The sequence below is a fragment of the Anoplopoma fimbria genome, chromosome 11, assembly GCF_027596085.1.
Source record: "Anoplopoma fimbria isolate UVic2021 breed Golden Eagle Sablefish chromosome 11, Afim_UVic_2022, whole genome shotgun sequence".
Lineage (NCBI taxonomy): Eukaryota > Metazoa > Chordata > Actinopteri > Perciformes > Anoplopomatidae > Anoplopoma > Anoplopoma fimbria.
The window spans coordinates 18,765,277-18,787,638 of NC_072459.1; the positions used below are offsets into that span (position 1 = coordinate 18,765,277).

Sequence of the window (22,362 nt, forward strand, 5' to 3'; positions counted from 1 at the left end):
ACCTTTTGCAACCTTGACAAAACTTGTGTGTTTGTTGGTCAGATCATGATGAGCCTGCAGCAGCGTGCTCAGAAGAGAGCCAGCTATCTGCTTCATCTGGATGAGATCAGTCCTCGCCTGGTGTCCATGACAACAACAGAGATGGCCCTGCCAGGCGAGGTGTCAGCATCAGACGCTGTCACCATACAGAGCGTGGGCAACACCATCACTATCCTGCCCACCAAGACTAAGCCCAAGAAGCTCTTCTTCCTGGGCTCAGATGGACGCAACTACCCATACCTTTTTAAAGGTAGGAGATAGTGATGTTAACAAATTAACCTTAACTGACATTAGGAATTATAACTGATTAAAGCAATCAGTTAAACGGCAAGGAAAAAAAAAATGGAGCAAAACACAGAGGAGCAGTTTGTCACCAAAATGAGAATAGCTGGTCCACCTTAAAGGTGCAGTGTATAGGACTTGGCGCCATCTATCAGTGAGGTTAAAGAGTGCAACCAACGGAAACTTCTCCTGTGTGACAAGAGTGTAGGAGAACTATGGTGGCCAACACAAAGCATGACAACGCAAACCGCTTATACATTTTAGTGTCTGTCTCTTACAGCCTCCTTCCTGAATAAGCTCAGTGTGCTCTGATTGGCCTCAGAGGAAAAAGACGGTGTACCTTGTCACAAGCTGTGGGCGGTTTATTCTAATGAGAACTAATCTGATTGGCTTGTTGAATCATGTTTTTCTGAATTAGGCAGCCAACAAAAAACCTGTCTGGGTTGTCTTATTTCTCAAATTGTTGGTTATAGGCTCTCTAAATACACAACCGTATGTGCACAAGCACTGAAAAAGTGTGTATGTCCCGTTTTCAAAAGTCAGGCCATCTTAAGTGAGCCTGGCCAAAGTTGTTGCCAAAATTCCTGCAATTTAATCAGCAGGTAGAAAGTGAGACATTTTTCATAAACGTTGCTCCTCTTGTTCATTGCACACAATGCAAGTTCTAAACACCAAACCGTCCTGAGTTTTTATTGTTGAAGAGTGTCAGTAGTGAATCAAATCTTCTCTCTCTCAGGTCTGGAGGATTTACATTTGGATGAGCGCATCATGCAGTTCCTGTCGATTGTCAACACCATGTTCACCAAGATCAACCAGCAGGAGCAGCCGCATTTCCACGCTCGCCACTACTCCGTCACCCCGCTCGGAACCCGATCAGGACTCATCCAGTGGGTGGACGGAGCCACACCACTCTTTGGCCTCTACAAGCGCTGGCAGCAGAGGGAGGCTGTGCTGCAAGCTCAAAAGGTAACTGTGATGTGCTGCAATGTAAACAAATAAATAAAATGACTCAACCAAGTTTGTTTATCAAATCACCAGGCAGTTTTTTTAACCACCTGTCCTGTGGTCAGAAGATTCAGGGCCAGTGCAGTTTGAGAGTTTGCTGTTGCAGCTAAATAGACATGTTCTTATTTTGTCCTGACCAGGCTCAGGACTCATTCCAGCAGCAGCCAGTGCCTCCAGTTCCCCGCCCCAGTGAGCTGTACTACAGCCGCATCGGGCCAGCTCTGAAGGCAGTGGGGCTCAGTCTGGATGTGACTCGACGAGACTGGCCTCTCAGCGTCATGAAGGACGTGCTGAAAGAGTTAATGGAGGCTACGCCCTCCAACCTGCTGGCCAGGGAGCTGTGGTGTTCCTGCACCACACCCAGCGAGTGGTGGAGGGTCACTCAGGTAATCAAAGAATGACATGTGTGATGTGATTAAAGCTTTTTCCTTCACTGTGTTTTAAACCATGGCTATCAATGTTTGTTTTTGGTTTCAATTCCTTTTCTTTTGTGCTGCAGTCCTACGCCCGATCCACTGCTGTCATGTCAATGGTGGGATACATCATCGGCCTCGGCGACCGTCACCTTGACAACGTGTTGATTGACATGACCACTGGAGAGGTGGTGCACATTGACTACAACGTTTGCTTTGAAAAAGGTGGGTTTTAACTTGTTTAATGAGAGCCTGTTGGCTCTGCCTTGTTTCTGCAGATTATCTTTATGGAGTGTCCGATTTCCATTGCTGATTAAATTGATTTGTGAGGCATGTCTTAAAAATTGACCCTACGCCAAGTATTTCCCCAGAATGCAGACAGTCATTGCATATCATCAGGCCAGCTTTGACCAGGGTCTAATAACTATCTGCTCTGTTTCATAGATTCTCATACAATCATGTCAGATTTTCTTCATTTTCAGGTTGGTGTAGTGGATTTGGAGCCAGTGATTATTGAACAGTGTGTAACAGTGATACTCGTTAGCTGGAGAGGTTAGAAGAAGATATACATTTCTAGTACGTTAGCACATCAGTAAGCTGAGTGGTAATAAGAGTATAGATTGTACATTAAAAGTAAACGGTCACTGTGATGTCATTGGTTAGTGGACTAAGCTTTTGAAGCATTAAATACAGTACCTTTCAATCTCAAGTTAGCCCCGCCCTAAAGCCCTGTTTATGGTCGATTTAACTCTATATGGGACCATAATTTACGAAGTGATTATCATGCTGTATTGAAAGTAGCCATTGAGACCATAAACTCATGTTTACAATGTTTGCTGAGGTAATACTTCAAGGGAGAAGTAGAGTCATTTTCTCATAGACTTCTAAACAACGAGAGGAGTCGCCCCCTGATTACCTCCCTGTCATTACCAAAAATGCAGGTTTTAGGCACTTCTTCATTGGCTTCACTTTTCAGAAGTGAAGGTTGCTGCTTTACTAAGGACGAGGATGGTATGTTTAATGTTTTTATTGTTTTGTGTTTGTCTCTAGGGAAGAGCCTGCGGGTGCCAGAAAAGGTCCCATTCAGGATGACTCACAACATTGAGACAGCTCTGGGGGTCACTGGGGTGGAGGGCATCTTCAGGCTGTCCTGTGAACAGGTTACTGTCATAGCACACTGTAATGTGTATATATACTAACCATGCACTTGTACACCTGTTGAAACCTAAAGACAAACAGTGTGCCGGACCTAGTCCTGCTCTCTGGTAATAATGTTTGCCGTGTCGGCAGATATTTGCTGCTCTGCTGAAGTCAGATATGTCATTTCAGGTGGTTCAGATGATGCGCCGGGGCAGAGAGACCCTACTGACTCTTCTGGAGGCCTTCGTCTATGATCCCCTGGTGGACTGGACTGCTGGTGGGGAGGTGGGCTTCGCGGGTGCAGTGTATGGAGGAGGAGGAGGCCAACAGGCTGACAACAAGCAGAGCAAGAGGGAGATGGAGAGGGACATCACACGCTCTCTCTTCTCCTCCAGGGTGGCTGAGATTAAGGTGAAGCTATGACAGTAGACCGCTACACAGGCTTGATGGACCCATCTCAATTAATAAATGCAGAATATATGCTGTGATGGACATTCCTTTCTGAGGTTCTCTAACCTCTAATGTTGTTTATTCCTTTAACATTTAATGTCATTCAATTTACTACAAGGGGAAACCAGAAGCAAAGCATTTGAGGTTTTCTGAGTGTAATTGCTGGACTGTGTTGACTGTGTGCAGGTGAACTGGTTTAAGAATCGTGATGAGATGCTGGCAGTGCTGCCACAGGTGGAAGAGGCTGTGGAAGAGTACCTGGTCCTGCAGGAGCTGCTCTGCCAGGGGGAGAAGCTACAAGCAAAACTTCAAGAGGAGATGGTCTTCCTGGAGGGTGCAGAGAACCATCCAGACCATCTTATCCTCACCCTGGAGCAAAGGTCTGAGACGGCACAATATGAATTTATTCCAAATCCGTGTTCAAATGAATCCTTCACTGTCATAAATCATTTTACATTCAGGTTGTAGGAAACAAATATTTTTTTCAGTCAGCAGATGGCTCATATAGATACTGTATGCAACAATGAGTAGACCCTCATCTGAAAGCTTATTAATCCAGCCCTCCTCTTCACAGGTACTCTGAACACAACCAGCTGCAGTCGCGGCAGCGGACTGTGCAGGAGGCCATTCAGAGCAAGCTAGCTGACCTGGACCAGTGGATCTCCCAGTACCAGGCAGCGTTCTCCAACTTGGAGGCCACCCAGCTGGCCAGCTTGCTGCAGGACATCAGCAGCCCCATAGATCTTGGTAAGTCCCACTGGAAATAATGCATAATGAATGGATGAAAGTAAATTGATGTAGCATGTCCTGAGCCACAATTCTGAATATGATGTAGTTAATTACCTAGTCAAGTTAAGGTGTGGATTAGGTTTATTTAGGGTTAAAACTAATCTCATCCTGGGTGTCATAAAGTAGTCCTGCTTTCTGCCAGAAAACAATCAAGCACATTCTCTGCAAGATGTGATGTAAAGGCTGCATGTTTTCAGGCCATATTTAATATCTATAATCAATTATGGTGAAAATGTATTGTCAAAATGCCACATCATGTTCTTACATGTCCAACTCTTCCAGGTCCCCCTAGCTATGTGCCAGCCACAGCCTTCCTGCAGAATGCTGGCCAGGCCCACCTGATCAGCCAGTGTGAGAGCCTGGAGGCGGAGGTGAGCTCTTTGCTGCAGCAGCGCCGTGGGGCCCTTCGCGGCTGCTTGGAGCAGCTGCACAGCTACGCTACGGTGGCTTTGCTGTACCCGCGGGCTACCCTGCTGCTCCACCGCGCCCACCAGTGGAAGGCCTGGTTGGAGGAACTGCTGAGAGACATGACAGTGGAGCACTGCCAGCACATCTACAGACAGTAAGGACCCGCAGAGCCTTTCCTTTATGGTGTCATACAAACTGTTAAGATCACTTATTCCATTTCCATTCCTGATGGTGAGGAGTCAGTGGTGATCTGGGGTTTAGCCCTGAAATCTTTGAATCTGTCTGGGGTCACGCTTCAATCAATAAATATAGCAATCGATTTATCTGCAGGAATGATTAATTTACCTTTGTCAAATGTACACTAAGGCTAACTTAACAAATGACAAAAAACGCCTGATTGTTAAGGGACTCTGGGTTTTTCCTCCCCGGTTAATAATGATAATTTGAAAGTCAACGTCATGAATGAAGCTGTGAACTATTCGGTAGGCTAACAGAACTAGTTGAAGTATCCTGACTTCAATAACGAACTGGAACAAGCCAGTACAAAAAAAAAATGCCTTTATGAGATATTGTTGGACACACTGTTTTTTTTGTGACCTTTAAAGTCATTAAAGTGAAATGGAAAAATCAGCAGTGGTGGAAGAAGATGTCAGATCTTTTACTTGAGTAAAAGTAGGTTTAGTAATACCACAGTGTAAAATACTTTTTTACTAGGTAAAAGGAAGACAACCTCCGTTAACTGTTAGCTCCATTATTTAGCCAACCAGGCTCTCCTTCTGTCCATTTTGACATTAAGGATAATCCACATACTGGACCAGAACATTCTCATCAGCAGGTCTGATGTAGTACTCTGCTGTAATTTGTCCTGGCCACACTTCATCTTTGTTTCCCCCTCCCTTTACAGATATGAGGTGCTGTTTGCCCCCCAGCCTCCTGCTTCTTCCTGCCAGTTCCTGTCCAGTGTGGAATTGACTCTGCAGCACCAAGTGGCTGATACCAATGATCGTGTGATGCACCAAGCAGAGCGTCTGAAGGCTGAGGGCACGACTGTGGCGGCCTGTGAGGAGCAGCTGCAGGAGATTGAGCACTGCATTACCGTCTTCCTTCGGGAGAACGGAGAGCCGGGTTCCCTCAGCCTGGCTGGAATCATTACTTCTGCCCTCTGCGCACTCTGCAGGTTTGGCAAAAATCTGTCATTCCATCTTTCAATATATGATATATCCAATTTATTCTTTTTAGATGTGTGATGCTTCTGAAAGGGTTTGGGTTGGGACTGAAAGATAAATGTTCTAGGTGAACAAAAGGAAGTCACTGAGTTTTGGTTTTTTTGGTTGGTTTTTTTTCCCCAGACGGAACCTGGTGATGGAGGGAGCGGCAGCCAGTGCTGGAGAGCAGCTGGTAGACCTGATATCTCGGGACGGGGCCTGGTTCCTGGAGGAGCTCTGCAGTATGATTGGAAACGTCAGTGCCCTGGCAACACTGCTGCAACGCTGCCCTCTCCTGCCCCATGACCTGGATCTGCCTGCACCCTCAGCTATCACCCAAGCTGTGTACCTGGCCAACGCCGTGTACACCTGCTTGCAGGTAGATTCACCCTCAAAACACAATGAAATCAATCAAACAATACCGTATTTTCCGCACTATAGGGCGCACTGGATTATAAGGCGCACTGTCAATGAATGGTCTATTTTCGATCTTTTTTCATATATAAGGCGCACCGGACTATAAGGCGCATTAAGCGAAACAAAACAGTCAGTCAGTCAAACTTCCTCCACTTCCGTACCATTGATTCATTAATGTTGAATTCTCTCGCAGCTGCTCTATTCCCATGTTCTCCTGCGTGACTGATAGCCTTGAGTTTGAAGTCCGCGTCGTAAGCGTGTCTCTTGACAGGAGCCATGTTGGTCCTTATACACACACACTGTAATATTATGGTGAAGCACAGTATGTATTACTCCGCGACGCTCCTGACTACGGTGGCCGTAATGCTGCTGCGGTGCGGCTTTGTAGTTTACCAAAGTCGTACTAAAACATGTTGACAGAGCGCCGTGTACCACACAAAATCGCTTCGAGGTCAGTAAGCACAACCAGAATTAATCCATATATAAGGCGCTCCGGATTATAAGGCGCACTGTCGTTTTTTGAGAAAATTAAAGGCTTTTAAGTGCGCCTTATAGTGCGGAAAATACGGTAATTGTTATGTTATTGTTAAAGCCTTTATTAAAGCAGGGAGGGCCATGAGGGCAAGCTTTCATTTACAAGGACGCCCTGCCTACAGTGCATATCAAACAATAGAAGCACACAAAAATCACAGTATCAACAAATTATACATCTCACACCCAATGACGTCAACATAAGGGACAACATCAATTCCTAAAAAAACACATTCACACTCATTCAAACTGCTCAATGGCAGTCAGAAGGGATATAATTAGTTAAACAGGATTAATTTAACAAATTTTACAAGCTTTTGCAGATTGTTCCATCTGTGTATAGCATATTATTTGAGAGCCAGTTTCCCAATTTCAGTTTCACCATGATGATTTTTTTGGAGGATCAGATAGTCTCTGGACATAGTGCTGAGTGAATTTGATCAATAGCTAAAAAGACAAAATAACTAGTTAGTTTGCCAAGAAGTGCTTTGTAAAAGTAAAGTAGATTGCAGTACCCTTCTCTTCTCACTTTCAACGTCATGTATTTGTCTTTTAGGTGTATGTCAGATAAGTGTTGAGCCTAAAGGTGAGAGAATCGAGATTGGTACCGTCTGGTCTGAGTGAGACCCCCATAGATTGTTTCATTACTTTGTGAATGTGAAAAGGGAGTTCCTGAATGAGAGTCTTCCTCTCAGTAGAAAACCATTTTTTTAAAGATGGGGCTGTTAGAGCAGGACCATCCACTGTAAAAACAAGTTAAAGCCATTTCTGACACTGCTGTGTCTCCATGTTTATAGGAACTCAACACCAACTTTCGTCAGATCATCTTTCCAGAGGCTCTGCGCTGCATGGTAAAAGGAGAGCCCACCCTGGAGTCCATGTTGGCAGAGCTGGAGCAGCTTGTGGAGCAGAGCTCCGATGGTCTCGGCCTGCAGGGTTTGGTCGACAGTCTGCAGACCACCACAGGCCTGGACCACGATGGGCAGAACCACTGCCTCCACATCACCAGGTAACTAGTGGCTATGGTTGTGCATTGAATGCTACTAATTTGTTCAGACACAGGATTTGCTTAAAGGGGCAGTGTGTAGGATTTGGTGGCACTAGGGGTGTGTTTGCAGATATCACCCAACTAAAAACCAAAGTTCAAAATCGCGTAAACCCTTCCTCACTAAGAGGACCTCCTTATCATCATAACGTGACTTTAGGAGCAATAGAAGTCAGACAGCAGCCGTCGGTACCAAAGTTTTACACTCTTGTCAGAGAACAGAAAAATCAAGAAGTCACTGTAGAGCCAGCGTTATTTTATTTATTTTTTTCGTTCTGGGCTGCTGTAGAAACATAGTTATGAAATAGTTTATTCTGTTTCTGCTTATCCATCCCCCAAATTGCTCGGCACTTACCCTTTAAGTAATTGAAAATTTGCAAATGGTTACAATCCAAAGCATGTGTGATGTATAAAAAAACGGTGTCTTTTTTTGCTCAGAATGCTGCGTGCTCAGTACTCTGAGCTGATCCAGCCTCGCAGTATGGACGGACCGGGCCAGGAAACACCAAAGATGTCTGCAGGTCAAATGTTGTTGGTGGCCTTCGATGGCATGTTCACCCAGCTAGAGACTGCATTCGGACAGCTCACGGAGAAGGTAGCACACACGTTTTCCTTCAGATGTAATATTAGGCTGTAAATGACACTAGGTTCTCCCCTGTGTTGGTCTATTTAATGTCCTTGGATTTCTAAATCCTTGCATCCAATCTAGCCCTTTCTGTAAATCCTCATCCTATGTAGAAACACCAAGGTAGAGGTCTGTTAGCCATCAGGTCCCATGACCCACATCTGCATCAAATTACAATTTGAACGTTTTTGGTAACTTAAAGTTAATGTTTTGTCACACTTTGTCATCTATTTACACTAGAGCTTTTTAAGAACTGTTTAACAGACTGCTGATTCTGGGCCTGTAACTGACCTTGGTACAGTAGAGGTGTGGCTGGTGCAGTGGGTGTGGTTATAGACAGGCACATGCAGACATAATAGTTAAAAAAGTTAAAAATAGTTAAAATAGTTGTTGTTTTTTTCTCTGTCTGTAAATATAATATTTCAGTTATTGTTGTTTTTTCTACTGTTTTTTTATTGCTTATTTATAATACTTATTACTTATAGTATAATTATTACTTATTTTATTTTTCATTTTTTATTTTTTATTTTTAGCTTGTCTTCTTCTACTATGTCTCTTGTGTGCACTTTACTCTACGCTGTTGTAAGTCTGCAAATTTCCCCGCTGCGGGACTAATAAAGGATTATCTTATCTTATCTTATCTTATCTTATCTTATCTTATCTTATCTTATCTAGACCTCTGGCATGTATCCACTTTTCCTTGAGCCATCAGTCAGCATCATTTTAGGTTATTTACCAATATAAATGACCCCATTTTCATCTCTTCTCCTCACTATCCTCAGCTGAGTTCTCTGGAGGTTCCGTTGGCCTGGAGGAAAGTGGATGTTCTGAGGGAGGCTCGGGCCACACAGCTCCACTTCTTTGACAGTGGGAATCAGCGGCAGCTCATGGAAGACGTATTCTTCCTCAAAAGACTGCAGACCATCAGGGATTTCTTCAGACTGTGTGCCTCCTTTGCTCAGACTCTGTCTGGTAAGAGTTCTGCACTGCCACATGGTAGCTCATGGTTCTTCACATTAATTACAACCACTCACCCACAGTCATTGACTGATGACCAGTCACTTGTTGAACGCGACCTTTGACAACAAGAGCTGTGAAAGACATAAAACAATATGTTACATTACATTACAGTCATTTAGCAGACGCTTTTATCCAAAGCGACTTACAATCAGTAGTATATTACATATCATTCACCCATTCACACACTGATGACAGGCTACCATGCAAGGTGAATCAGACTCACTAAAATTCATGCAACATCCAGTCCACACCGATGGCAAGCCTTCGGGAGCAACTTTTTTGTATGCCCAAGGACACTTCAACCCTCTGATTGGAGAACTACCTTGCTCTCTACTACGCCACAGCCGCCCTGTTCATGTTTTTTTATCCTTCTTGTGTGGTAAAATGTCACCATAGTGTAGATCTGTTCTTTAATACAAAATCAGTCTGTACAGGAATGTTTCCCAGGCAGGGAGAGTTAAAGTTTAAGCAGACATGCACTAAAAGGCATGCGGCCGGTCAGCTATGTGAACAACGGGAGTAGAAGCTCTAATAACAACACACACCGAGAGAGACTTCATTCTCTGCTCAGGTAGACATTACTCCTCTATGTCTTTATATAGATGATAGTGGTTTGAGATATTAATGCTCTGAATGATGGAAGTTCACTTGTATTTTGAAGCCAGTACTAACTAACTGACACTCTTACCGTAATGCCTTCTATATAAATGTACCACAAAACAACAAGTGGGCTAGTTTGACTGACTTTTTCACATCTTCCATTACTGTTTCTGAACTCGACACATAAACTTGCTTTGGCTCTTCACTTCTTTTTCTCTCTTCAGGTTCCCGTCCCCGTTACCGCTTTCCTCCAGATACTAAACGCATGCCCCATACACACATCCATACTCATTCGCCACACACGCACTCGCCCAGGAGAGCTAGAGAGCTGCGGTAGAACTGAAACGCCAAAGCCAGTCCCGTGCCGGTGGCTTAAAAATGAGGAATCAATCAATATTTGTACTTGATATTCGTGACATGGTCATTATTATATTATATTATAGTAATTTATGGTGACTATAACACAACACAATTAAATGATAAGGAAATGAATTGATTAAAACAAATCATCTCATTAGTCATTTTATTGATGTATTCTAATCTGCTTAGAGGTATTGTAACAGCTCATAATTCTCTCTAATATGTATTTATATTGTTGTAAAACATTTCCTTCAAACAACTGGATTTATTCAAGTTTCTCACCAACATCACATTTAACAAAATGATATGTGAACTCATCATGATAATTTTATAATTAACCTTAACCCAATACTCATTTTCACTGAACAGAGCCTGAAGGCACCATAATGTAACTGAATGGAACCTCGTTAGTTAGCCATTAGCGGTGCTGCCATTATTATTAGCCCTCCTCCTGTCAATTTAAACATGATTAGATAGAAAACAAGATTTTAACATTATCAGAGACTAGAAAAGCATCAATTATGTCCTGATTGCCTATTTTACCGAATATTAACGTGTGTGACAAATCTTGTGTGTGCAGGTACCTGTTCCCCAGCTGAGGACCTGTTGCCTACAAATGGACCAGTTGGTCTGGGGAAGCCGCTGTACCGACGGCCCAGTGCGACAGGGTCAGGTGTGGCGGTAGTGAGTGAGGAACAGATGACCCGCCCCATCAAGGCCTTCACGGCAGAGTTTGTCCGGCAGATGCTTATGGGTTTGCCCAGCCAAGCCCTGGGTCTGGCCCTCTGCAGCACCCTGTCTGCCCTTGGCCTAGACGTTGTCGCCCAGGTGGAGGCGAAGGACTTTGGTGCGGAGAGCAAGGTAGGATGTTTGTGTGGTGTGTGTGTAATAAGTGTTTTAATTTGCTGCCTGGTTTATGCCAACAGGTAGTGCCTGCGAGTGTGTGAGTAGAGAGCAAGCCTCAGCTCCACCAAAGATCCACCTCTCTGCCCATTTTAGAGTTAGGCTTGGTGGTCACTGCTAAGATGACAAAACTATATCCGCATTTTATTCAGTCCATGGTAGCAAGATAAAAAGTAGAAGTTGTAGAAGAAGAACTTCTCCTCCTGTAAGCCCTAGCAAGAAGATGACGTTTTACCAGATAGCAGAAGAAACAAGTAGGCAGACTTTAGAGTGTGGAATATATGATGGTTTGTTTTATTAAGTACAGAAATCAAATCACTACTAAGTGAAACTCGGTCCCAGTGTCTATGGTTGCAACATAATTATGCAAATTTAGATGTAAGGTTACTTTGTTTAGTATAGTATTGAGCACTTTTTCACTAAAGTTAGAGGCCTTTGTGTGAGACTCGTGTCCTGAAGTGTTATTTTTTCATATACGTTTATGCTTGTATATTTTTCTTTATTTCAAATTGTAATCCTGCTAATATTCCCTATTTTGCTAAAGGTATTAGTAATTCAGTTCAGTTTCATTTGTAAAGCCCCAAATTTGACCTCAAAGGGGTTTACAATCTGACTATAACTTTTTTTCTGTTGCTGTAACAGAATAAATTTACCATTTTTGCATTCTAATTACGTAACACCATTCCATGTATTGTGACTATCTAACCCATATGAGGAACTGTACGATGGACCTTTTTTAATTCTGGAGAGTACACTAAGACCCCTTTTATGTTTCTAATGTGTAGCCTACATATCTGTCCCTCTGACCTGGTCCTAAAGCACTGTCTGCTCTGCCTCTGAAGGTCTCTCTGGATGATCTTTGTAAGAAGGCGGTGGAGCAGGGCCTGGCGTCGGGCCGGGTGTCCCAGCTGCTGCTGAACAGAGCCACGGTACTGGCCTCCTCCTACGACACGGCCTGGAAGAAAGTGGACCTGCTGAGGAGGTTGGACGCCAACCTGGAGGCCGCCAAGGCCAGCCTGCAGAGGAGCCAGCTGCACATTGCCATGTTTCAGGTACAGACAGAAGTGTGTGTGTGGACGCTTCCAATAGTCAAATTGATTCAAGTATAATTATTTTAGAAAATACTTTAGCATAGACATGCATGCATAGATGTGGAAACAAATAAAACAAGATTTAAATAGAAACAAGTTAAAACATCGTGTAAACGCAGGGAATGGGATAAAACCAGAAAATACAGGTTGAACAAATCTAAAGAAGAGAAAATAAGTTAAGGTGCATCTTAAAAGAATCAACAGTCTAACGGTCTCAAATGGTACCCACAAAACAATCCCTCCTTTAATGCATAGAAGTTCCACTTTGAGGGTTAGGATTTCTGTTTGTTGATATGTGCATGTGAGAGGCTCATGGACACTAAATACAACATGAAATAATTGTGAGCTGCACGTTAGGTTAGTATTGGTATCAGGCCTGTAGTAAAGGTTAAAGATGGCGGTGCTGGCTCTTCCAGGTATAAAACAATGTGGTTTTGTGTGTCTCCCCTTCCAGTGGCAGCATGAGGACGTTCTGGGACCCAATAACCAACCGCTGAGTGTTAGCATCCCTCCTCGCTCCGTCATACTCAGCAACATGAAGAAGAAGCTGTACAAGCTGAGTCAAGACGAGGGATCCATTGTGGCCATTCAGGTCAGTATCGCAGCACATACACCATCCATGTTTGATCCATCGACAGAGAACCGGAGGAATAACTGATCCAATCTTAAGCCTTTGTTCTTCATTATTTATAAACTTCACTCAGAAATGTTATTTATTTTATTTACATTTGTTTCCAATGAGATATTGACTTTATATAGAGACTTTGCTTTAGTAAACATTATTGTTGCTGATCTAGAAACAACATTCAGTTCAATAAAAAACATAAATTAATTCTAATCCTGTTTAAAAGTAATTATTTAGTCATGAAAAAAAGAAGCAAGTATCAATTAAAGTAGCTCTTAGTAGTAATAAAGTATTAAGATATCTATCTCCGCATCACATTTTGGGTTGTTTTAGCCAACAAATAGTTGTGATTTGAATGAAAAATACATTTTCAAACAAGAGCTGTGGTGTTTGACTGTTGGTGTTCTTAGGAAAAACTGGCGTCGCTGGAGGCTAGCATCGAGCAGCGCCTGAAGTGGGCCGGAGGAGCCAATCCGGCGCTGGCCCCCGTCCTGCAGGACTTTGAGATGACCATCCGGGAGAGACGCGCCATGGTGGCCAGAGAGAACCAGCGCACCAGCCAGGTACCAGCGCTACCCAGTTCATCATCTAGGGCCCATTTCTGAGGCTTAAATTACTGGACTCTTTCTTAGTTTCCTTGTCGTCTTTTCCCAGGTCACCTTCTTGTGCTCCACCATTCTGAACTTTGAAGGCCTTCGGACCCGATCTCCCGAGGCCCTCAACATGGATGCAGCACTGTTTGAGCTGCTGAAGCGCTGCCAGCAAACCTGTTCCTATGCCGCCCAGTTTAGCAGCACGGTTTCTCCACTGGAACTCCAACTACTGCACAGACTGGTGGGTTTGACCTCTGACCTCTACACAGTCTGTATTTCTATCAAAAATACGAGGCGCTTATTTCACAGTGGGGTTGGGTGATTGGATGAATATATTAGCTATGTGCGGTTGGCTGGGTACATCTGTGATTGTTTTTTCTGAACAATTTATTTAGCAATTTTAATGGTTTGCCTCTGAATAACGAGTGACAGCTGCTTCTCAGCTTACCTTGTAGCACAAAGAGGCCTGTAACGGCAGAGAGAGACAGCAGGGAACGACGGTGTGAGGAGCCGGCGTGTTTTTACATCTTCTTGATGATGATGCATTTCAATAAGTCATGCTCTGCTTCCTAAAGTAACTCCTAAAATGTCATAAAAGCAAAAGAGAATCCCTCTTAAAACGTGTTCAGTCAAACAATTTACTTATAATGCATGAAATCATTAGCATATAACACCAGATCTATATTTTTTCAAGGGGCCCTGTGGAGTTTTCATGTTATGTTCACATTGTGTTTCTCACCAAAACACATCCTGTGTCCTTGAGCTCTAACAAACATGTTGGATACATTTCCTTGCTCATTTAGCAGTTGAAAATCAGATTTTTTTAATATATTTTGAGGCTTGGGCGGTGTTCATAGTTCTTCTTTTTCCTTGACTCTCATTAAATAGAACTGCTCCATAGCCCTACTAAAGGGTGGACACGCCACATGGTACCTTTTTTAAGTTCTTTGTTGATCACTACAGAGTCCGGTGCTGGACCTGCCCATAGGCAGTCCTGATTGGCTGAGCTGTGCCCAGAGGCAGCTGGAGGAGGAGCTGAGCGGTGAGCGAAGGACTCAGGAGGAGAGGGAGCAGCAGCTGGAGTCCTGTGGAGAGACACTGCAGCTCCTGGTGGACTCCATTAAGACTACTCTGTCCAACCACAACCGCCAACTGGCCGACGTCAAGCACCTGCTGAGAGCCATGTCTAAGGTACACTCAAGGTCCAGCTTCATACAGCAGACATCTTATGGCCTTTTTTTTACTTCTTCAATTTTAAAAAACAATAATTTATCATACCGTCTGTGTGAATAACCTGTATTCACCCTCTGTTCTCTCTCTGAAGCAATCTGTTTTAGTGCCTGTCTCTTTAAGTCCCTCCAAAAACACAGTATTCATACAGAACCTAGACCTGTGTAGAAAAAGTACATTAATGCATGTTAAATTAAACCTTTAAACACTAACTGCGGGAAAGCGAAGGGTTAGGACAGCTGTGTGTTAAAGAACATAACTTAAGTTCCATCCTGATCCATGAGACTGCTCTAGCTGCGACCCAGTAGTCATCCTCTGTGTTGTTTCTGTCATACAGGATGAGGAGGCAGCATTGGCGGATGGTGAAGAGGTGGCATATGAGGGCAGCGTGCGTCACTTCCTGTTGTTGTACAAAGCCTGGCAGGACAACATCCAGCTGGTGTTGTTCACTGTGGTCCAGGCCAGCGGGCAGCCTCGCAACCAGGAGCAGCTTGAACTGCTGGAGGAGATTCCTGCTACCCTGAAGGAACTGCACTCCCAGAGCCAGAGGTACACACCGTCGTGTGCATAACCTTCTCCTACACACACACATTTCATTTCCCTGTATAAATCCTGTATTAATGTTATGTGTGTTTCACTACAGCGTTTATAACGGCCTGGTGAGCTTTGCCTCCCCGCTAGTGACGGACCGAGACAGTGAATGTGCCAGTCCTGTTTCTGCCGCACAGACCAGCTTTGCAGCAGGTAAGACACTGCAGATTCCTTCTCTACTTAGAACAGCAGCTGTCTTCAGTTACAGAGGATTCCAGATGTGAGTTGTTACCACAGCAGGAAAAATCAAAACATCCATAGAAACATCTAAAACAAAGGAGAAATGTTTTATAAGGCCCGTAATAACAAGAGAAGATGGACTAGACTAAAGTAGATTCTTACAATGTGGTGGGAAGTATTTTTGTCAATATTGAGATAATGATTATTTAACACAATTATTCATTGACTATGGAAACATCATGCATTAAGAAATAAGTGAAATGCATCAAACTATTGCATTTTAAGTGCAAAACTAAGAGGACTTTGTGCTCTTAACAATTTTGGCCGTTAAACAATGTAATCAAACACATTGGTTTTGTAGATGGGATTTCAACACCCACATGTTGAAATCTGCAGGAGGAGAGCTAGTAGCATTAGCTGTTAGCTGCCGGTGGGCAGCACAGTCCTGCTTTGCACAAAAGCAGCGCTAATGTATGGAGGTTACTTTGAGTTACATTATGATGCGTTCAAGCTTTATTCAGTAAATTATAAAGTGACTGGTATTGAATGGAATTACTAGTTTATAGATGAGCTGCATTGTGTCTTATCCTACAATAATCAAAGTGTCTGTCAACTGTTTTTCTCTAACCATGTCATATTTTGTTTGACTTCAGCTGTTAAATGCAGTGGGGTGAAGACCCAGCCAGACTCCATGTCCCAGAATGCACGCAAAGCTCTGCCGCGTAACCTGGGAACACCCACTGATACCCCACCCAGCACTCTGCTGATGAACAGCAAAGGCCTCAACCCCAGCCCAAAGAGGGCCGTACGAGACCCCAAAACAGGACGAGGTACTGGTCCCCTTCTAACGGGTCTGTGGTTGGGTATTCTGTTATTTCTCCTGCTAAATAAATGCAATGTAATACATCTAAAGCAGCAAACACTGCAAAGCATTTCCTCTTACATGGGTAATCACCCTCAAGATGCATTTTAAAGACGCTGATATGATGTTTTCAGGTTGTCTGTCCAACAGTTTCTCTGTGGATAGAGCATTTTTATACTTTTACTGTATTCAAACTATTTCAACCGGGTTTCAGACTCCTGAGTGAATGAAGAGCAGCATGAATGAATGATGGGTAATGTTGATTGTGGTGAAGTCTCTCACTGCACTGCTCTGATACTGCTGCTTGCTGTGTTCCAGCTGTCCAGGAGAGGAACTCGTACGCAGTCAGTGTGTGGAAGAGAGTGAAAGCCAAGCTGGAGGGCAGAGACATCGATCCCAACAGGAGGATGAGCGTCACAGAGCAGGTGACCCTCAACACACACACCGCGTCTCATAGCCCATCTAAGCCAAATCAGTTTTCATGTTTATATACAACCAGTGCATCAGCCGACTGTCTCACACACACAAATCAAAATTTGTTACACTGAAATGTGTGAGCCTCAGATATCAAGAGTGTGATATCAGTAGCCATGTTCTGCTTCTTCATATATTTTTGGCCATGATATCTATTGGCATTAACTTCATTGCTGAGAGTCGCAGCACATTACTAAACACGTTCAGTTCAGTTTATTTATACAGCCCAAAATCACAAATTTGATTTTTAGAGGGCCATACATTCTTCTGTCCCAGGACTATTGCATCGGAAAGGGAAAGACTCCCCAAAAAAACTTAAACAGGGGAAAAAAGATGAAAAGGAAGCCTCAGGGAGAGCAGAGGAGGAGGGATCCCTCTCCCAGGATGGACAGAAATACCAAAGATGTCATGTATACAGAATGATCACTAACCATCCACATAACACTCCAACAGAGCAGCAGTAACATTCTATTAGTTATTATCATTAGATTTATTTTTCTTATTATTCTATTTGACAATGAAAATGATTCAAGCAACCCGTTAAAGTTTTCTTAGCTCTAATCTCTGTCCTTTTGATATTGTGTTTCTTCTGACACTTAGTCCAACCCATTAGCCAACTAATACTTACCAAAGACCCCAGTTCCATTTGACTCTCCGACATTACTTACTGAGTAGTTCCACTTTGGTAGGAGTCTGTCTGATTTACTGGATTCATCCACAGTCAGTCTCCTCTGTGCTCCTGATAACAGCAGCCAGCGTTAAAACGACACTGAAATTAGCCGATGTGTTTTTTCTTGTTTGAGCAGCTCCATTTCTTCAAATACGAGCTGCTGTATCCTTTTTCGGATCCCAGACCAGTTCAACCAGTGATCTGTGTGAGAGTGGGCCTGTCATGATAACTACTTTGGTTTGACAATAAATTGTCCCAGAAATAATTGCTATAAACAATATTAATGTTCACTTAAAGACTATTTTATACTGCTCGTATATTGATACTATAATTGCATAATAATGCAAATACACCCTTTCAAAGAGCAATGAACTTTTACATCTTAAGAATATTCAGACATTGGAATTGGAATGCAAACTTGTAAAAATATTTTATAACGGATAAAATATAAATGAAATACAACCAAAACAATAACTAAAGTGGGCTTGACTGAGTGCACTAAACCCTGCTGTTAATTCTGACATCATATGGGCTAAATTATTGGTGACATTCTTTTGTTAAACAAGTTCAAGGTCGTGCCCATATAATTTACAATAAGTTGTTTAAACGTGATCCGTATAACCGTACAATAAGTCGTACCACTTCCTTCTTGAGGAAGTGCTGATTTGTACGTAGCCAACGGATTGTTATCAGATTTGTGGCCAATAGAGATGTGTGTTTGTGAATGAAGGGATCTTAAAAGTCATCTGGATTCTATCTTTCTAAAAAAAGATTGAAATCATGAGAGTAAATGTTAAGTAGGTATGTATCTGACGACAGTATAATACGACGATAGTAGTTTTTGTTTTTTTTAGCATATTAGTTCTGCAACACTACCATGCTTAAAACAGTAGAGTCATTTGCTCAGCTTTATTTTAGCCAATACTGATCCTCAGGATCAACTCTAGAGAGCGCGATGTATATCGTGAGATAGGTGAGCAAACAGTTGTCAGTATGTAGACCGTAATGGAAAATATAAATCCCCTGTACATTAGAAGGAAAAGGAGCAGCGCGATGAGAATTGTTGATCGTGTGGGAATGACCACAGTAACGTGTAAAGTAACCAAGCCATGACTGTGATGTTCACTAGGTGTTTCTCTTTCAGTCCACTGTTGTAAAGCTGTGACTTGGTGTCCCCAGTGATGAAGTAACGAGCTGGAAATAAATGTCCTGCTGTTTTTGTTGCAGGTGGACGTTGTCATCAAAGAGGCCACCAACATGGACAACCTGGCCCAGTTGTATGAAGGCTGGACTGCCTGGGTGTGATCGCTATGCCGCTTCATGTCTTTGGTCCAACGAAGGCTTGGAGATCCACCAGAGTCCAGTGGGTCTGGGGTGTCGGAACAGCAGCACCGGGCCACACTGGGGGGAGGAAATGGGAAGCGGATGCTAAGTCCGCCCTCCCAAACTCCTGGGAACCCAAACTGGGGCAGCGACCTAGTAGCACCGCTGCAACCACACTCCCCCAACCACCGGCGATCGGGCTAACACAACGCTTAGTGGGCCTGTGGCCCCGCCTTCCTTTCTGGGGCTTGACCAGGCAAAGCAGCGCCGAATGGGGGAGGGGGGTAGGAGGGGAAAAGGTCTCCTCACCCTCGACTTAGAAATACCTTCCCCCCCTCACCTGCATAGCTCACTGTCAAGTTGTACCCATAAACATCACTGCATCCTGTTGTGCCAATCAAACTCCATCTGAGGGCAGGATGAAGCAGGAAGTGAGCCGTTAACCCCTGAAGCACACAGCTGACACGCAGTGGCTAGGACTTCACCGGGGCTAAAGCTCAGATGGATTGGCCGTTTACGTGGCCACACTTGTTTATCTTTAATCTTTTCCTCAGTGGCTTTGTGATTCTGATTGGCCAGTGGGTTGTACGGTTGGGCAGCAACGATGAGAAGGAAGGTTCAACAGGATTCTTAAGGCTACATGAATACACCACCTGAAACCTGAAATGAAGGTGGAAACAATAATCAAACTGTACTTTGATTGATCAACATTAAATACTTTTACACGTCTCAGAATAAAAGATTAAGTGGAGTTGTTTTCTCAGGAAGGTTCTTTGTGCTTTTGTGGATAAAAGTGAAACGTCCTGTCATGTGAAATAGTTTTGGATGGCTCACTTGTGTGCTAAGAATGGACATTTAAAGGTGAAGTCACTTAGACGAGGGACAACCTACGTCTGATTATTTTTCTTCAATGTTTCTCTTTAGTCTGTGTTGAGCTTTATAACGATGATCAGTCAGAACTGTAGGAGTAGATTTCTGCCTTTGTTGACTTGCCTGTCAGAAGCTGTTGCTTGCCTCATAAATATTCACTCCCCAGCCCTAATGCTTGCATTTTATTAATCTTGATATTCTAGTTTTACATTTTTAGTAGAAGAAATTATGTTTTTGGTGTTGGTGCAAAAATGTTAATTCTTAAAGCTTTTATTGGATTTTGTTGGATGCCAAATAAACATGGAACTGAGAAGTGTTGAGTGTTTTATTTAACAATGACAATCTTTAGATCAACCTCACCACATAAACTGCATGCACATTAGAAAACTTATGTACGAGCATAAATCTGCAGTAGCTATGTACAGGAGTCTTAATGAGGGCTGGGTATCGGTACTCTATACCTTTAAGGTTGCCCATGGCCTGAAGCCTCAAGTAAAGCAGGTTTACAATATTTATTCAATCATAAGTTAAGTAGGGTAATATTTCTCATAGACTTATATACTATCAGACTCTTTTTGCAACCGGAGGAGTCACCCACTGATGGAAATTGGAAAGAATGCAAGTTTAAGGAACGGTAAATACTGTTTGACGCCTGATGTTGACTAAAGGAACCCAGGAACTTCTCCAGTCAAACCATACCTGCTTTCCATCCATTTTGTGCCCAGATCTAGAAAGAAAATGGCGTGTGAAAAAACGTGTGATGGGCCCACTTCTGCAGCAGCTACAACCCACACGGTCTGTGGTGTGGTGAAGTAGATTGCAGTGTATCTGACTGTGTTGGCTGTTCAGCCTGTCATGATGTTGCTCAAGTTTATATGCCTATATGACTCGCCTGTGGAAAATAAATAAAGACATTAAATGCGGAAGTAAAAACTGGGAATAAGAATATAAGGCACAGAGAAAACTTCCAGGAGGACAGCTGCATCCTCACAAGGAGTTCACAAGGCCAATGGTTTGTTAAACACCAGCGCCATCTTCTCAATAGGACACACTGCATCTGCCGATTACCTCAGGTAAGATATATAGTTACTGGGCTAAAAGGTATCAAGGATGTACTCTATTGTTATTGGTATTACTTTAAGGTTATTGGTACAGGTAACATCATTTTTAAAATACCTAATCAGAATCAGCTTTATTTGCCAAGTATGCTTACGCATACAAGGAATTTGACTGTCGCTCTCAGCGCACATACATAGAAATAGACATATAAAAACTGAAACAAGGACAGCTGGTGGGATAAGGGAGGCATAAACATTTAACTTATATATACACGAGCATAAATATATATATATATATACAAAAGTACGTATATAAACATAAAAACACAACAGTGAAATGGAAGTACTAGAGCAGAATGGAGGTGCTATTGCAGTATGACTGGTTAATTGTTCATCAGAGTGACGGTCAGAGGAAAAAGCTGTTCCGGTGTCTGGTTGTTTTGGCGTACAGTGCTCTGTAGCGCCTACCAGAGGGGAGGAGTTGGAACTGGTTGTTGAGATTTTTCCTGTCCGTTTCCTGATTCTTGAGAGGTACAAGTCCTGTATGGAGGGCAAGCTGGCACCAATGAGTCTCTCTGCAGACCTGACAGTCCGTTGTAGTCTGTTCCTGTCCTGTTTGGTGGCCGATCTAAACCAGACAGTGATGGAACAGCAGAGAACAGACTGGGTGATGGCGGAGTAAAACTGAATGAGCAGCTCCTGAGGCAGGTTGTACTTCCTGAGCTGACGTAGGAAGTACAACCTCTGCTGGGCCTTTTTTCTGATGGTGTCAACGTTGAAGGCCCACTTTAGGTCCTGGGATATTGTGGATCCCAGGAACCTGAAGGACTCCACAGCGGACACAGTGCTGTTGAGTATGGTGAGGGGGGCAGTGTTGGAGGGCTCCTCCTAAAGTCCACTGTCATCTCTACAGTTTTGAGCTTGTTCAGCTCCAGGTTGTTCTGACCACACCAGAGGGCCAGCTGATCAACATCCCATCTGTATGCGTCCCGGATGCAGCCGATGACAGTTGTGTCATCTGCGAACTTCGGGAGTTTAACAGATGGGTCACCTGAGGTGCAGTCGTTGGTGTAGATGGAGAAGAGCAGTGGGGAGAGCACATGTCCCTGGGGGGCGCTGGTGCTGATAGTCCAGGTGCTGGTTGTGATTTTTCCCAACCTCACCTGCTGGGTCCTGTCTGTCAGGAAGTTAGTGATCCACTGACAGATGGAGGCTGGCGCAGTGAGCTGGGAGAGAAATTCCTATTCTAGATATTTAAATTAAGTTGAAACTATTTCTGAGAATCATTATTCATTTCTAGCATTATTACTAGAACATGTTTAAATGCTTTGATGTTTTTGTCATACTGTTTAAATATATCTGTATTCACGCAATTTTCTCTTTAATCCTACCCTCCCAAAAATCTCATTCCGGTTTACGAGAAGAGTACGGGACACTGTGGCAGAGGCCGTTGGCGGTATATTCTAATGAGACATTGGAAGGGCAGTCAACAAAAAATGACTGTGTTGTATTATTTCCCTTTGTAGGTTGGTAGACACTCCAGATGCACAAGTGATCTGACGC

General features: G+C 43.4%; 1 protein-coding gene across 2 annotated transcripts in view; it reads left to right on the plus strand.

Moving 5' to 3' along the window:
* Window positions 1-20,048, plus strand: part of smg1 (SMG1 nonsense mediated mRNA decay associated PI3K related kinase) — a 59,227-nt gene extending 39,179 nt beyond the window's left edge. For both annotated transcript variants that reach the window (XM_054606754.1, XM_054606755.1), the window contains exons 40-64: window positions 43-289; window positions 1,058-1,287; window positions 1,467-1,712; window positions 1,826-1,964; window positions 2,790-2,899; window positions 3,069-3,290; window positions 3,516-3,709; window positions 3,904-4,076; window positions 4,401-4,680; window positions 5,431-5,703; window positions 5,876-6,110; window positions 7,477-7,688; window positions 8,163-8,319; window positions 9,132-9,321; window positions 10,910-11,190; window positions 12,075-12,284; window positions 12,778-12,915; window positions 13,359-13,511; window positions 13,603-13,782; window positions 14,505-14,732; window positions 15,109-15,320; window positions 15,415-15,515; window positions 16,196-16,372; window positions 16,723-16,829; window positions 18,776-20,048. In XM_054606754.1, coding sequence (XP_054462729.1) covers window positions 43-289; window positions 1,058-1,287; window positions 1,467-1,712; window positions 1,826-1,964; window positions 2,790-2,899; window positions 3,069-3,290; window positions 3,516-3,709; window positions 3,904-4,076; window positions 4,401-4,680; window positions 5,431-5,703; window positions 5,876-6,110; window positions 7,477-7,688; window positions 8,163-8,319; window positions 9,132-9,321; window positions 10,910-11,190; window positions 12,075-12,284; window positions 12,778-12,915; window positions 13,359-13,511; window positions 13,603-13,782; window positions 14,505-14,732; window positions 15,109-15,320; window positions 15,415-15,515; window positions 16,196-16,372; window positions 16,723-16,829; window positions 18,776-18,853 — 4,773 coding nt within the window. In that variant the 3' untranslated portion in view covers window positions 18,854-20,048. The remainder of the gene's footprint in view (window positions 1-42; window positions 290-1,057; window positions 1,288-1,466; window positions 1,713-1,825; window positions 1,965-2,789; window positions 2,900-3,068; window positions 3,291-3,515; window positions 3,710-3,903; window positions 4,077-4,400; window positions 4,681-5,430; window positions 5,704-5,875; window positions 6,111-7,476; window positions 7,689-8,162; window positions 8,320-9,131; window positions 9,322-10,909; window positions 11,191-12,074; window positions 12,285-12,777; window positions 12,916-13,358; window positions 13,512-13,602; window positions 13,783-14,504; window positions 14,733-15,108; window positions 15,321-15,414; window positions 15,516-16,195; window positions 16,373-16,722; window positions 16,830-18,775) is intronic.
* Window positions 20,049-22,362: the final 2,314 nt, after the last annotated feature.